This window comes from Drechmeria coniospora, chromosome 01 (assembly GCF_001625195.1).
Source record: "Drechmeria coniospora strain ARSEF 6962 chromosome 01, whole genome shotgun sequence".
In the NCBI taxonomy this organism is placed as follows: Eukaryota; Fungi; Ascomycota; class Sordariomycetes; order Hypocreales; family Ophiocordycipitaceae; genus Drechmeria; species Drechmeria coniospora.
Window position 1 is genome coordinate 10,828,091 of NC_054389.1, and position 17,149 is coordinate 10,845,239.

General features: G+C 56.3%; 2 protein-coding genes across 2 annotated transcripts; both read left to right on the forward strand.

The window, feature by feature from the left end:
* Positions 1–6,472: 6,472 nt before the first annotated feature.
* DCS_02884 (uncharacterized protein) lies at positions 6,473–8,876 on the forward strand (the record flags this gene model as incomplete). The annotated part of the gene is made up of 3 exons (XM_040800210.1): positions 6,473–6,621; positions 6,756–8,546; positions 8,606–8,876. 3 exons carry the CDS (start codon positions 6,473–6,475, stop codon positions 8,874–8,876), a joined length of 2,211 nt encoding a protein of 736 aa, XP_040661093.1.
* A 5,238-nt stretch (positions 8,877–14,114) lies between these two features.
* DCS_02885 (uncharacterized protein) lies at positions 14,115–16,577 on the forward strand (the record flags this gene model as incomplete). Its single annotated transcript, XM_040800211.1, has 4 exons — positions 14,115–14,591; positions 14,713–14,895; positions 14,946–15,085; positions 15,329–16,577. 4 exons carry the CDS (start codon positions 14,115–14,117, stop codon positions 16,575–16,577), a joined length of 2,049 nt encoding a protein of 682 aa, XP_040661094.1.
* Positions 16,578–17,149: the final 572 nt, after the last annotated feature.

A 17,149-nucleotide genomic window follows, 5' to 3' on the forward strand; every position in this document is an offset into this window, starting at 1 on the left:
TACTTGCAGGTAGGTAAGTACTGTACCCTGTAGGTACATGTACGGAGTACTCCGTACAGCAGGCGCTGGTTCATGCATTGATTGTGCAGTGGCATTACCATGGTACGGCCATAGCGGCGAAGGAGTAAGAAACTAAAAACAACCCTGACAAAGTGTACCAGTGTATGTTACAAAGTTGACGTCTAGCGACTTGAGCAATTTCACCATGTGCAGATGAAACACAGAGCCAAAGGGGCAACGAGGGTTATAATTAAGTATAGTGGGCATGAAACTGGACAGGATACCTTGAGTACGGACGGACTTGACATGAACATCATGTACAAATACTCCGTGCAGTACAGTACAGTACACTATATTTACAGTATTACTCCGTACTCCGTACATGCGCGAAATTTACCAGAGTGGGTTCGTGTGGGAAGTGTACTCCGTACAGTAAGTACAGTACCTGAGCGGGTTCCTGTGGGAAGTGCAGCACGAATGGGTGAAAAATGGCGCACCTTGCCTTCATCTGGCCGCGGTCAAAATAGCAACATTCTTGATTCAATATACTTAATGGACTCCGTACTTTGTCACATTCGTTGTAATTACTCCGTACTGTACCTCTAAGTAAGTACTTACAATACTTGTGTTTAGGTGAACAATTACTTACGTTTAATTCAACTAGAATTACTCCATATTTACATATAATTAATTACTCCAGATTGCACGTACAAGTACTTCATTGCGTTCTCCGTACACATACAAGTACTTAATTACTCCGTTCACTACGGAGTAGCTGTACGTACAACTACGGATAAGTACATGTAATTGAGTAATTAACAGATTAAGCACTATACTGTACTTGTGCGGAGTAATAGAGCATGTAATTTTCGGAATCTGTTGGTGCGAGTACTTTGTTGCACAGTCCATGATTTCTGCTGCAAGCAGCTGTAATTTCTGCAAGTACATGCAGGTACATGTATTGGTGCACCAACTTGTACACCAACTTGCAACTAAGTACGGAGTACGGAGTACAGTACTACATGTTGTGCTTGAGTACTTACTTGAACTGTAGGGTAGGTGAAGGCATGTACGTGGACGGAGCAATACTGCAAGGCAAGTGTACTTACTGTGCATGTCCTAGTACTTGCGAGTACTGTATTCCGTGCTCGTACAGGGGGCAAGTACAGTATATTCACTCGTATACATAAGTACTTACAAGCAATGCTACCACAGCATTTGTTGTACGGAGCACTCGTATACATAAGTACTTACAAGCAATGCTACCACAGCATTTGTTGTACGGAGCACTCGTATAATACAAGTACTATATGGTAAGTATTGATTAAAGGTTCACCTATAGTGCCACAATCCGTAGGTACACCTACTTGTACATGTACAATGCATGCAAAGGAACGTTCCTGCAGATGCGTGCCGTGTATGCATGGCAGGTGCATGTTGACGATTGCTGACTACTTACTGCAATGCACATACTACTGTAAATACATGCACAATACTCCGGACGTGCGGATGTACTTCAAGCGCAGTACTTGCCTGTGCATCTATAGCTCCCGCCATGCAAGCATGTGCCAACTTTCATGTAATCAGTACTTGCCTGTGCTGTCCTCAAGAAGTACTTCGTACATGCAAGAACTCTGCATTCATATCATACCGCGCAGCTCGTTCGCAAGCTGCTCGCATCATCTCCATGGGATGTTGCCGTCTGGATGGACCTATTTTTGCATTCGTTATTCTCGCGTCGGAGAACCAAGTCGATGGTGTAATTTTTCACTTTCCGCCGCCGCCGCATCAACTTACACGTAGGTGCAATGTACAGTACAACAACTACTTATAATTACAGTACGGAGTAGCTCTCCACCAATACCTGCCGGCTACATACTTGCACTATTACCTGTCGCAATCTGCCCGCAGGAATACGATGGATAGTAGGTGTAGTAGGTACCTAGTAGGTACTGTAGGTACCTAGTAGGTACTGTAGGTACTCCGTACTGCTGCTCGTGCTCCGTACGGTTCTGTCGACTGCTGCTACGCACCGCAAAGCACGCACGCACGATGCAAACAACAGACGTACAGTGCACGTGCGTTCTGTGTACATGCGTCTTATACTTTCATGCACGCCTGTTCATGACTTCACGTGCATGCTCATTCAAGGTTGGTCCGAGTGATTGCTGTATATGTTTCGTATTATTGTTGTTGTACTGCATGCAATGGAATACAGACAGCTTCCTCCAACGGCGAGATTTCTCCCAGTACGAAGAACTTACTGAATACGCCGTACCAGAGTAAGCATAGTACAGGTACACCTGCACTGTACTTACATACTTGCGCCTAAGATGAATGCTGTACTTACTCCGTACTTGCATGTAGGGGTACTTATGTGCCAATAGTACAGAGTATGGAAATTACTGTACGGATACTTACCGTACAGTATTGGTTCTTACGCAGCACTCACAAGTTAGTACAGTGCTTACTTGCACAGCGGGGTCCCACAGTACGCACCCACTGAGTTTTGTTCGGACGTGCACATGTATTACCGTTAGGAGGCCGTAGCCTCTGGGAACGCAGCAGCAGGTGCACGGGGACATGCTGCCGTACTCGCACAGGACTGAACGTACAATACGTCAAGTCTCGAAGGCAGCGCGCAATGGTTTCTCAGTGTCCGTCCCAAATCCAAGCACTGATTGACCAAGTGCGCATGTATTATTACTCCGAAATTCCATGTACAGTACTTGTAAGTACACCCCTAGGTGTACGGTAAGTATGTAAGTATATGGACAGTGCGGTGTATTTTTTGCGCTTAATGAGTGAGGACGAGTACAAGTACTCCGTACTGAAGTAAGTTCTTGCCCTTTGGTGCGGAGTACGGGCATGCTAGTCGAGCAAATGTGCAGGTACAACTACGTGCGGCACCTTGCTGGACGATATCAGTTTACATGTTCATTTACACATCAAATTGAGCACAAGTTCCTCTATCGTGCAGGCAAGTGCAGCACGTACAAGTATGCTTGTGCTTGTGCGTGAAATACATGCACATGTACAGCACTTTGAGTACTTGTAATTAGTTGCACGGAGTACTCCGTAGGTGTAACAAACATGCAATAATAGTCGGATGGAGACCCGCAAAGGATGGGGAACATCAGCCATCGCCCAGCCTGCCCTAACTTCGTAAGGATTCCGGGACTAGCGCCAGGGGACGAAATGCGATGGACACAGTGCGCATAGGAGGGCATGGACAGAAGCTACGTATTTTCAACGCAGTCTCCGAGGTGAAAAGTAGATGCCGTGTTTGGACCGCCTCCAACAGACGGACCTGGCACCGTGCTGTCGTTTGGGGCGCCCCGCCTGGAAAATCAACCCCTTGCGGCCGCACTGCGTACCTGCATCGTCAGGCCCCTCGAAAGCCCCCGGAGCCCCTGCTCACTTCGCTGCTCAATCCTGCGCTGCAACGCGACGAGATGGCTGCCATGTGATTGCGCGCGTGCGTTGCGGCAAGAACTCGTGTGTGTGCGAGCGTGTGATCGCGCCGCACCATCAATCCGTGGCACTCCTTGCTGGGTTGCAGCACAGCACCGCTGCACAGTGGCAGCAGCTCCCAAGTGGCAGCTCCCAAGTGCAGGCACCTCCTCCTCCTTTCGGTGCGAGTAATAAACATGCACACGTTCGGGCCACGCTTGGGCGGGAGCACGAGCCTGCTTGGGACCTCATGTTGCGCCCTTCGCACGATGCCCCTGCGTCCCCTTGCTTGCGGTGTCGTAGCAGGGTGGCGGCGAGCCCGCTGTTTGTTTGCGTGCGTCGCAGTGTTGATTATAATGCCGGAAATGCAGGCAAGTACTTACTGTATACTCCGTGGCTGCGCTGTGATTACTGTACAGAGTACTCCGTAGTAGTACATTAATTATTACAGTACATGTACGCATGCACCGTCCCGATAGTCTGCACACACGTGTGCGCCTTCAAACTACTGCAGGTACGCCCTCGTGAAGTGGCGTGCTCCAAAGTACACTTGCCTACGGCAATTGCTGTACGTGCTCGACCGCGCCGTACCGTACAATCTGGTACGGATGCGACGAGCAGCATGTACAACGTACAAGTACCGACTGTGGACTGTACCTGAATTCGCCATGCGCTACGTGAACTTGCGTAAAGGCTAGTACGCAGGTACTGTATGTAGTACCTTGCAGGCTGCAGGGCATGAACGTGCACCTTGGCGGGCCACCATGGACTGTGCTGCACTGTGCTCGCCGAAATCCCCTTGCCCGCTTTCCATGCCTCCCGCGGCAGGCTGTTTCTCACGGCTGGAACTTGTCTCTGCAAATGAGCCGTTTGTCAAAAGACGTTGGCCCAAGGCGTTGACCTGAGCCGTTGGTTGGTCCGAACCAGAGCACACCAGAGTTCAAGGTTCCGTCTACTAACGTGGCCAGGGCGGCAGCATCTGCCACTTGGCCGGGTTCCAGACGTTCGAAGGCTTTCGGAACCCGAGCGCTAGCCCTAACCCCTCCACCCTTCTCCCTAGAACGCCGTCATGCACACACAGTGCGGAGTACGGAGTACTTAGTACTTACAGTACTGCGTCGTTGTTCTTACCTTGCTCCGTGGTGCCTGGTAGGTCACACGCGGGCACCTCAAGGTTCATCCAGCGCCCCGACTATTTCTTAGTTGTTCTGCCACCTGGTATCCGACGAATCCCAACTGAAAGTGCGTGCGCTCCTGGTAGTTGCATACGTACGCATGTGTATGATTGGTTTGCGCGGCATGGTACGCCCCGAATCGACATCTTGTTGAAAAGTCCATGATCAAATTCTGCACACCGACTCGATGCGTCCATCCTACATGCACAACAAGAGCACTAATACTGTACTGTAAGTACACGTAATAATACATGTAGGTACCCGGTAGATGCACTTGAAAGTGTACAGTGCAAGGAATATCAAGTACTACAGTACTTACTGCCTTGGGTGGTATTACCTAGGTACCGTCCTCCGTAATACTCCGTACAGTACTGTACTTAACCTTAAAATACTCCGTGCTCCGTGCTCCGTGCTCCGTTCACACTTGGTATTGATACTTGTACAGTGGGTATTTAGGAGTGGTGCAACCATTTACTGCGTACCTAGTAATTACAGAGTCCAGGTACAGTAAGTAATTACCTTGTGCGCGCGCTTGACCGTACAGTATGGATGGAATACAATTCTTGGGACGCCGTGTGTACGTAAGTACTCCGTACTCCGCACATGTACTTGAACTCCGTCCGTCCTTGTCATAAGGAGCAACACTCCTAATTACAGTAGTGCATGGAGTCCTCCGTACAGTACTAGGTAAGTACATCAGCAGGGCACGGTGCCTATACTGTATTTGCCAACATGTACGTGGACTTGTACATGAATGCATGCAGCCGCGCGAGAACAAGTACATGTACTAGCTAGGTATTGCTGCTAGTCACCTACGGCACTAGGTAATTACTGCCTAGCAGGACGCAGTGGTAGGTATTTCGCACAGAGTGTACTTACTTGCTGTACCTGTTGGGTGGGCAGGTAATATCAACTTATTCCTGTGGTCGAGTGCAGGTGGATTGTTGCACCATTCGTCGGTTGCGGGCCAAAACAGTCCACTGTCTTTCCTCACTGCCAACGTTGGCCTGGCTGATGCCTATGTTTCACCACTTTCGCCTGCGCCGACTGGAGTGCCAATCGTCCGCCATATTCGTCCACCGCCGCCCACCACTCACCCAGCAGGCCCCCCTCCCGACCCCCCCGGTCAGGCCGTTCCCGCGCTGTCTCATTCGCTGCCACGACGCCTGGTGCTAGCCTCGATGCCCTGGGCCTATCATCTCTCGACGTATCCATCTGCCGTACTTTCTGGGTCCCCCCTTCGCCGCCCCACCGCCTGTAATCTCTCCGTCCTGCCAGCGTCCGTCCGGCCAGCCAGTCCTGGCGGGCTGGCTCGCTGGTTCTACCGTGCAGACCTGATCCCGCCTCTTCCACCCCCCGTCTCTTCTTCCTTCCTCTCCTCAACGTCGCTTGCACACCTGCGTCCTTCGCGTCGACGACGACAATTCGTCACTGTTTTGCTCCTTCATTGTCAAGCTCTCCGTCATTCATTATTTGCGCTTTACGACTCTCCTTGGACACTGACGTTCGTCCCGTGCACGACGCGAACCGACGGACCTGCACCGCACTGCATTGCCCCTTGTTTGACGCATTCTTTCCGTGTTGTTTGGACCTCCCTCCCTCCGGAACCGACCTACCTACCCTCGAAGCGTCACCGCCACCGACACCGACGCCGACGCCGACACCGTCATCGTCACTCTTGCTTTCCCGGCTGTATATTTTTATGTTCCGCTGTTCGACACCTTCTTTTCACCCGACAGGGCATCCACTCCGTCGTTGGATAGCCGACCACACGCGCCCTGCCGCTTAATCAAGGAGACATTTCTAATTCTCGGACCTATTGCTGTCTACGAGAGTGGTGGAACATGTTCATCGGGCTCCCTCCCCACAGGCGAGAGGAGCAACCGGCGGCGGCCGATGCGACGGTCCAGCGACGCAACTGCCTCGGCGCCGCCTGCGACTCGCCTGCTGCCACCACGAACATCACCAACTTGGTCATCATCCTCGGAGTCGTGTACGTGGGCCCCCGTTTGCCGCTCCTCTGCGGCCTTGGCCCGCCCCCCTTCCCCTCCGTCTCCCCTCCCCTCCCCCTCCGTCTCCCCTCCGTCTCCTTCTCCCCCTTGGAGACGAGTGACTGACCTGCGGCAGCATTCCCGTCGTCGCCATCGTCGGCGTTCTTTACTACCTCCATCGCAGGACCGGCCGTCGCCTGAGAATCGAAGATGCCAAAGACTCCACCACGGGCCTCGATTTCGGCCTCGACGACGGTCCCATGAAGAGTGGCAGGCGAAAGAACCTGGGAGCGGAGAAGGGAGCGCACAAGCCTAGCCAGCTGTCCATGGACATGAACCTGGATTCTCCCTACCTGCTCCCCCCGGGCGCCCACCAGTCTCAGGACTCGATCCACACGCTTGCCCGTACCTTTCACCAGCACGAGCAGGATCCCTATCGGTTGGTCAAGGATTACGTGAACAGCGAGGCCGGCTCCGTCAGGTCCTTCAACCCGAACCGGGACCCGTCCGCCCTCGGCGCCAGCAGGCATGGATCCATCGCCACCCATCGATCCTTCGGAGCATCCGTCGCTCCTCCGCCTCGGACGAACTCGATTCCCAAGTCGCCCATCTCGCCTTCGGCGTCCGAGCACAGCAAGCGCCACAACCCGTTCGCGACCCCCGAGCGCCCCGCCACCGCGCACGTCAAGGAACCCGCTCGCCAGCCTCAGCCTGCGGCCGTCGAGATGGCCAACGCGCCGTACCCGGCCGATGCTCCGATGAATGCCGGCCCCGGCTTCGACATGCCGCAGGTTCCGTCGCCCCCCGCGACCAGAGACGGCAGCAACACTCTGAACACCTCCCGCTCCGCCCCCCTGCCCCTCGCCAAGTCCAACCTCTCGCACCGCTCGCAGGACAACGTCGCCGCCGGAGCGTACGCCGCCAACGACGGCTCCCAACCTCGCCCCGACACGACCGCTGCCGCCCTCGGACTCGACAAGCCCCTCCCCTCCGTCGCCTCGCAGACGTCCATCCGTGGCGATGCCCGCGCCTTCGACTCTGCTCCCGCACAAGCCGGCCACGCATCTCAAGGGGAGTACCCCGAGACGAGGACGCGACAGGAGTACGACGGGTACGAGGAGGAACCCCGTGGTCGTGGCAGGCGGCGACAGGTCTCGCCCGACTACCAGCAGCAGCCGCAGCCGCAGCAGCAGCCGAGGAAGGGCCTCGCCGCTCCGTCGCGAAAGTCGAAGAGAGTCTCGGTCGGAGTCCGACCCCTCCCGCCGAACGAGGTGACGGACTCTGAGGATCCGGAGTACCGCGCAAACCGCATTCGATCCTTCTACAAGGAGTACTTTGAGGAGACCAAGGAGCCTGCTCCGCCGATGCCCAACCACCCGATGCCTGCCGCCGAGGCGGCGTACGACGATTATGACGCCGGCTACCTCGGCGATGCCGCCTACTACGACGTGGACACTAACGCCTTCGTCATGCCCTACGCGCAGCCGGTCACGAGGCGCGCCATGACGCCTCCCCCGTCGTCCCGCTCTCGGGTCGGACCCGGAGGCCCGGGCGGCCGAGGACCTCGCGGCCCCGGATCCATCGGAGGCATGAGCCTTCCGGGTGGAGTCCGTGGCCGGCCCCGCGCCGGCTCTGCCTTTGGCCCGCCGAGGCCAGGCTCCTCCAGCTCGGCCCAGATGCGCGGTTCGTCGAGGAAGCGCCTCCCACCTCCGGCCGACCTCAACACGCTGCCGACGCCGTCGAAGCTCCGAGACGACTCGTTCGCCCTCCTCAACGCTGCCGACTTTGCGCCCCCGAACACGTTCAGGGACCACGTTGCCGGCCGCAGCCAGAGCCCCCTGGGCGAGAGACGGCCGTACCAGCCCAGAGTGCCGGCCGCGTCGCCTCTCGTCACCTCCTACGACGACCTGGCGGTCCTGCCCAGCCCGTAAGTGGACCGACGCGTCGGACGAACGGACAAACGGACGGTTGCTAACCCCTAGACAGGCACCTGCTGCGCAAGTCGGCGACCTTTACCAACCTCGACTTCGCCCCGCCCAAAAAGTTCAGGGACGCGGACACGATGAGCGACGCCGGCAGCATCAGGAGCGAGAGGAGCAATCGGAGCAACCGGAGCAACCGGAGCGGCGTCTCGGCCGTGCAGCTGGGTGCCATCCGCAGCGGAGCTGGTCGCGTCAGCCGGCTGCCGGGCGACACCGTCTTCACGGCCGCCGCCATGAATAACCAGCTGAAGCCGCAATGGGACATGAACCGGTGAGCGAGCGGAGCTGGGACATGGGCCAGCCGCGAGACGTGGGCATTGCATGGAATCTCTTGGCGAGCGGGCAATGGCGTTCGTTTGGAGTACCTGGGGTCATGACGGAGCTACCATCGATGGCTCTCCCTTCTTTTTATTCATCATTTCTCCAGTTGGATCTGGGAAACAGCGTTTCCGAACAGCTTTGCATATAGGAGTAGAACAAAGGCTGGGACACGGCAGCGACTGAATAGGGGGCTGTTTGATAGCTTGTAGAGGAAACTGTACACGATTGTCCACCCGATAGACTCTCCGACGGCCACCCTTACCGGCCTGCCCTTTGGTGTACGCGGCCCGCCAGAGGCTTTTTGCCGCCGATGCTGGTGTCAGGCATGAAGAACGAGCATGAATCAGATGAGCGATTGGTCACCTTGTTTCCAATGCTGATGTGGGCACAAGGTGAGGAAGCAGAAAGGTACAAGGACCGGACGAGGACGAGGAGCACATGCACATGTGGCAAGATGAGAGATGAAATGCAACCTGGGAATCGTCGTTCGCGTAGATATCACTCGCTGTAGATGCCCTATGGTTGATCTTTTCCACTACTCCTCCTCTGCCCCCCCACGACGCTTGCGCGGCTTGACGCCTGCCTGCCCATTTCGGCTGCTTCGCTCTAGGCCCAACAGGCTCGAATGCAGAGGCAGAGACGGACGGCGGGCAAGGCTCAAGGCGGGAGCTTGTGGGTGTCGCCATCCAGCATTGCGTTCGGATGGTAGAAAGGGTGCACTGAAATACCTTGGCAAGTGGAGCTACTCGTACATGACCGAGTGCTGCCGTAATACTGCAGAAGTGCAGCGTAATACTGTAAGTACTAACGGAGTACTCCGTATGCACGCACGGAATATCAACCGTACTTAGTAGGTGCCTAGTACAGTAATACCTCCTGTACAGTAGAGTTGTCCCGTTCCCATCTCTGACCAGACGTAATACCACTCTGTTCCGTGCAAGTATAAGTACTTGTACAGTATTAGTAGGTAGAGCTCCTATGCCCTATGGGTAGAACCGTACGGAGCAGAAGGCCGAACAACAGAACGGTAGGTAATACGGGGGTACATGTACCAGGTACCGCTCGCAATACGAGCATTGCGAGCAGTACGATGAGCGCATTGCATGCGCACGCGCCTGCATTAACGTGCACTACGTATCCGACTGCTTGTTTACGAAGTGGGCGGTTCACTGCGAGACAGGATTGCGGCAGGGTGACGCGCAGGAGATTTGTTGGGAGAGCCTTCAAATAGGGCGCAGGCACTTGTACTTGCTTGCATACTCGTGGTGTAGTTGTACTTGTACGGAGTACGTGTCTACAGTACATTTACTGTAAGTAGGTACTAGGTAAGCAGGCGCAGAGTGGTGATTAGTACGGAGTACTACAAGTACTTTTGCTCCGCAGTGCTTGATCACAAGCTATCGGATGGCACGGCGCACAGCAAATGCACATGTACGGAGTGTTCCATGTAGTTGTACATGCAAGAACAGTACATACTGGGCATGTGCCGTACTACTGCAGTAATCATCATGGCACCCAAATATTGGCCTGCTTCTCCTTCAGTACCGTGCCTCGGAGCACTAATACTACGAAATACGGAGCACAAGTACATGTACGTACAACTACGTGGAGGGACACCGTAAACCGTTGGTGCCACGGGCATTTATCAATCCGAACACAGACGTCTGTTTGTACTCGCGTGTAAGCTACTCCGTGCACATGTACTTACTGCACAGGTAATACCGTGCACGCAGCGCGAGCGGCGTAGGAATGATCAACGGGCGCTCGGTACGGTACCGATGTGTACAAGTGCAGAGTACTCCGTATTATGGCACATGTAATTACGGTGTAAACAATCTCATTTACAGTTAAATAGGAAGCTAAACCCGGCGGGCCTCCACAAGCCGCTCACTTTGTGGAACCGAATGACGACCTGACGGATGAGACTGAACACGATGGGCTTGATGGATGGAGCTGGATGAATGATGCCTTGATGAAGGTGTCCGAAACGGCGATGGACATGACGGATGGACCTGATGGATGGATGGACGGACAGACCGACCTGGTGGGTGGATGGTACGGGGCGGAGACCAAAATAGCAGTCCAACTGGGCTGTGCACAAGCACCAGTAAGCACATGTTGCAAGTAAGTACTCGATAGGTACAAAGTACCCACAGTACTTGCAATACGCGCAGCGCAGTACAGGTACAACTACAGTACTGTACATGCACGGAGTACAGTACAGCTAAGTAAGTGGGTGTACCGAGTACTTACATTGGTCCTCGTCATACCTTGGTCCTACGGAGTACTCCGTCCCAGTAGGAGGACTCGTACTCCTGCTGGCTGGGTGCCCTGCTGCATTTTGTCGTACAACCACGCACATGGACTCCGTAATACATGGTAAGCAGTAGCATGGAGGCGACCTTGTACCTGCACGATACGAGGACATCCATCTGCAGCTGGACATGTCCCGGCGTGCGAGAATGCACCGTGGAACTGTTGCGGCAGTGAGGAGGGGCACGAGAGCGGACAGGCCGCGCCTCAAAGTCGCTCGCGTGCCGCTGCACGAACGCACTCGTTCCGAGCTGCGATGATAACAGAGCTAACAAGCACGCCTCGTCCATTCGGGTAGCCATGCGAACCGCAGGCGCCCAAGCTCTCCAACGAGGCGCGAACAGGAGGGAGGGGGGAGGGGGAGAGAGCGGGCGAGCCGTGGCCATCAAGAATGACCTGCGTGCATGTACGGAAGGGTGAGATGGAGTGCCAGCTGAAAAGGCAGGCAAGGCATACACCGATGAGCAGGTGCCCGTACGGTACGCAGCCAGGAGGCATGATGCATCCGTTCGGGGTAATCCGTGTTCGCACTCTCGTTCCAGCATGAGGGAAGCGACCAACGAAAAGGAAGGAGGGGAAAATGAAGGAGGAGATGAATGCCAGACACTGCAACGGCACCCGGCGCAGGGTACATAAGTACTTACATGTAAGTAAGTACTTACTAAGTAGGTACTCCGTAGGTATGTACCGGACGTGCGCCCGCCAGGCGTGCCCATGCAAGTGTTGGTGTGGAATACTTGCACAGTACTGTTGCTACCTCTGTGCTCCGTACAGAGTACCGTCGGCCCAAACGCCGACAGGGGAGCACAAACATGGTTCTGTGGTACTGCTTGGCATATGCTTGTAGTATTGCTGTATATTACTTGTATTTCAGTAGTAATACTCCGTAATTACTCCGTAGTGCCTGAACAGTGGAAATACTTAAAAAGTACGTGCTACTAGCGGTATTAAGTACAAGTAGGTGACTGCTACGGAGTACTCCGTAAGTTCTCCGTACTACCTACTTAGGAAATTGGTACGTAGCAAGGGAGAGGGAGCAAGGCAGGATACAGGACCTGTACAGGACTTACTTACCTAGTAATAATACTTACATGTGCTTGCTTACAGCAAGTACACGGCCATGCAGAGCGGAGTGGCACCGAGCGGCTGTCGGCATCGTCGACGAGCCAGACCTATTCAACTTGCAGAATATGCACGTCCACGTACAGTATAATACTGTAGTACAGATAATTGTACCAGTAATACTTGTACCCACCGTGTTGCCCACCTACAGTACATGCATACTTGTACGATGACGGGGCATGATGGGGATGGATGAAGACAAAGGAAGCAAAAGTACTGGCAGTGCCGTACTTGGAGTGCTGTGCAGTAAGCGGAAAAAGCAATAAAGTGCCTGGGGAGCGGCCCTGCCGTCGCTCCGTCACCGCCTGGAGCCGCGCTGCTCCGCAGGGATGCATGCACAAGCAAACTCAAAACCGAGAGGGGGGGGGGGCCTTGATGAGAGTCGGCGTCGGTCGGCGCGAGGAGGGACGATGAATGAAAACATACTGTACGCATGCACGCCATGGATGGCGAGAAAACATGACTGGCACGCAACCGCGCCGTATGGCGTCGTGGCAAAGGCCACTCGCTGTCTTTGCCGGCAGCGATGACGTTTTCCGCCGCGGAAAAGGGCACGCACAGCACGCAAACCATCCTCTGTGGCTCCTGGTACCGTGCAAGCACTGCACCTGCACGGCTATGGTTGCGCGTATTTGCGGCGCTGCCGACCTAATAATAGGAAGCGTGCTTGGAATTGCACGACACCATGTAATTACACCAAATACCTCGCAAGTACTGCACTTGTACACACATGCAAGCATGGTACGCACGCAAGCATGGTACGCACGCACGCATGCACGCACGCTCGCAGGATGCTCGTCCCACCGTGATCGTATATCTACTTGCGTATTGTAGGCGTCGTGCCGTGGAGCGAGTGTGCTGGGTGCGCGCATGTGACCTACTCTGCATGAATGCAAGTACATGTACCGTACGGTTTGTGCTTGCTTGCACTCATTTGCATGCCTACCGCCAATTTGCGTGTGAGTTATGGACGAGATTGACGAGCACGAGCGGTAATTACGAGCGTACCGGGTACGGATACACACGCAAGTGACGGAAGATGAGTGACAATGCTGGCAGGCCGCTGGCTTCCTAATCTGGAATGAAGCCGCCTGCTCCCCCTCACTAGCCACCCACTCGGCACCAACGGTACCTACGTCTACATGCGCCGCTAACACGCCGACGCCTCGTCCACCCCGGGCGGGCGTGCCTTGTGCTTGTCAACAGTGGCACTTATAGTTGCATGCACACTCCAACTTGTAATTAATACTTGGACATTGCACATGTCATTACCGAGAATGGAGTAGCGCGGGCAGCATCATTGGGCGTGGCAAGTTCAAGTTTGTGCCGGACGACCTCCGAGCCGGACGTACTCCGTGCTGTACACTCATTCATACCTAGGTACCTGTAGTGCGGCTGACTGTGTATCCGTACTGAGTGCGGAATGCTGACTTGTAAGTAAGTGCTAGGTACTAATGTACTTAGGTATACACCTACCTGTCACTCCCAGGACGCCGATGGGCTCGAGATCCTCTGTTATGCGCTCGAGTACCGGTACATGGGGCCTTGACCTGTCGAGCCATGCCTACCTGGTATCTAGTACCGGTTCGTTTCTCGCAAATCACAACTGGTTCCTTCCACTTCGTGCGAATGGTGACTTGGTCGTGCTTTCTTTCGGTGTGTCCATCTCCTTGTAATACAAGCAAGCGTTACCCTGGCCCGGCGGCCGCAGCGCTTGGCCTGCTGCCTTTTTCCCTTCATTCTTCCCACCGCCTCGCATGAATCTAACAAGCCGTCCGATCAACAACAGATTTTTCCAGCTCCGTCGTCTTCGTCCTTGCCGCTCAAACTTCTTCACCTCTGCACCCTCTCCTTCCCGGGCCGCCCCCGCTCGTGCGACGAACGTCATTCTCTGCTGCTTCGTCTCGTCCGTCGTCGTCATCCCCTCGCCCCGACGACTTCACCGTCCCCCGCCCCCCGACGCTGGCCCCGAGGTCGACGGAGGCGGTCGTCCAGCCCGAGACCAGCTCGGGCACCCTGCCGTCTGCCCCCTCTTCGTTCGCCTGACGCTTCGGACGGTGACGCGCTCCTCCTACCCGTCCTCGTCCTCGAAAACATCACATCACGGATACGTCGCAGATAATACATGCAGTCTCACAAATCGCGCGCTTGGCGGTCGCATCCATTCTTCCCGGGCAGCCACCTTGGCACCTAACCACTCGTCCCAAATCATAAGGAAGAAAACAAGACAAGAGGTACGTACGCACAGGTACCGTGCCTGTTCCGGTACATGTCCTGTAGGGGGGGAGGAGGTGAGCGCTTGCGCACTCCTGCATGTACCGGTACATCTTGCTGCTCGCCTACCTGCTCGCCTAGCTGGAGCCGTGGTGTGCTTGTGCCGTACGAGCACCGCCGCTGGAGTCGTCTACCTCAAACTTTGTCCTCGAGCCACTCGGCACCCGTCTCTGCCGCTCGTCTGCGACGGACCCAATACCTGTCACTAACCCATCCTTGGCCTTAGGTCCTGCTGACCTTGCGCCAATTGTTATTGTCCGCATTGTTTGGACCGCAACACCTCGCATCGTCGCGACGCTTCGTTTATCCTCAAGCAGATTGCGAAACGCAACTCGTCGTCGCAACCCCCGGCCGCCGCGACAACCAGCTTGACCGCTGAGTCCTCGCCGCCTCCTGACGCCGACGCTGACGCCGACCCTGACGCTGACGCTGACGCCGACGCCGACCCTGACCGGTACGTCCGTCTGCCTCGCTCGCCTTGCCCCGATCCTGCACCGCCTTTCCTTTCTTTTCATCGCCCCCCTTTCCCTGGCTCGTCCTCTCGATGCCGTCGCCCTTCCCGCGCCCTTTTATTTTCTGCTGTGCCCGTTGATGCACGCCGGCACCTTGCCGTTCGCCGAGCGAACATCGCCATGAACCGCAACCTCCGCCGCCCATGACGTCCGACCATCCGCGCTGACATGGCCACTCGCACCAGACTCCTTCCGCTGCCCTCGACGCTGAGCTCGCCCGCGGCCGTCGACATGTCCAGCTCGTTGCCCCTGGGGCCCCAGCCGGCTCCCCTGTCGGACAGTGTTCCGGCCCTGCCTCAAGCCTCGAGCAGTGCGCGGCCGGCGTCCGCCTCGACGCCCGTTCAGAACTCTTCCAGCTCCTTGCCGCCTCACAGCTCTTCCTCGTCGTTGCCTCCACCCTCGACGAGCTCCCTGCCTCCACCCGTGACGACGTCTTCCTCGATCCCGGCCCCGCCGACGACGACGGCATCCACCTCGTCGGCTTCGACGCCTGCGCCGCCCTCGTCGTCATCGACCAACCCCCAAGCGGCATCCTCTAGCTCGTCACCTGTAGTCGTCGTCACCCACAGCAACACCGCCGTCAGCACCCAGGTGATCGTGGCCACGAGCACCAGTTTCAAGTCGCCTTCGCCGGCGTCGACGTCGAGCACCACATCCTCGACGCCAACCCCCATCGACCCGTCCGGTGCCGGCGACGGCGGCATGGGCCAGGGATCCAAGGTGGCCATCGGCGTCGTCGTCCCCATCGCCGCCATCGCCATCCTCGCCATCGTCGGCCTGCTCTGGTGGAAGAAGCGAAGGGCGCGCCAGGAGGCCGAGGAGGAACGCCGCAAGGAGGTCGAGGAGTACGCCTACAATCCCAACGCCGACCCCACCATTCCCTCGGTCGGCCTCGGTCCCGACGCCCCATACGAGATGCGGGAGGATGGCCCGTCGGGCTACCGCGGCTGGGGCTCGACGACGGCGGCAGGATCCACGGGCCGCAAGCCGTCGACGACCATGACGGGCGGCATGACGGCCGCATACTCTGATGCCGCCTTCTCCGTCGCCACCTCCCCCGGTCGACGCAACGGCTCGGAGACGAGGTCGGGAGAGCACCTCTTGGATGGATCATCCTCCCCCGACGGAGAGATTCTCGGTGCCGCGGGACCCTCGGCGACCACTAGCCGCGGCACCGACGTCCGCCGAGGACCCTCGAACGCGTCTTCTTCCTACAGCGTGGCTGCCCGATCCGAGGCCGGCTCCGAGAGCGGCGTCTACGGCAACGGCGGAACGCACTACGACCAGTACGGCCAAAATCCCTACAGCGAGCCGAGGCCGCAGGAGGCTCCGGCTCAAGCGGTGATCCGTGACAACCCCGCACGACGCAACACCCGCATCGAGGGCCCCGCCCACTTCCCGCAGCAGAGCTCCGGCATTGCTCAAAATTTCTAAAAGCGGCCATGAGCCGGGTCGGGCCCGTCACCTGGACGGACCGCACTCTGATCATGCTCTGTCCTCCGATACGTGCCCCTATTGCCTCTGGAGCCTGTTGTGCCATGCGTTGGGGCATGAGAGGAAAGGCTTCGGTGGCGTTCAGGATTGGACTGGCATATCTACCATCTATCTATTTTGCGCACCTCGTCGCATGCCGCGACGAAGGGTACATTTCTTCAGCATTCTTGCGCCTTGGCCGCATGTGAAAAGAAAAGAATGGACGACGCATATATTATCCCCGTGCCCTTCAGCGGCATCGGCTCGTGCATATGGGCCACACCAACTTCATTCGCCGGTGGAGGCCAGGCAGGTAGCTGAGCTGCGCTGCACGTGCATGTGCGGCGGCGAAGCATCGACAGTGGCCTTGCCGGTCCCCATCGTTCGAAAGTCGTCTTCCGCCCTTGGCGTTTCTTGACAGCACGTGGCCGTCGAGGTCCGAACTTGTCAATCTGAGAAGAAGCTTAATTTGGGAGAACAGCGTTTCGTTTGCTTTGGTGGGGGGTTTTTTTTTTCAGCGGCAAGGAGGAAAC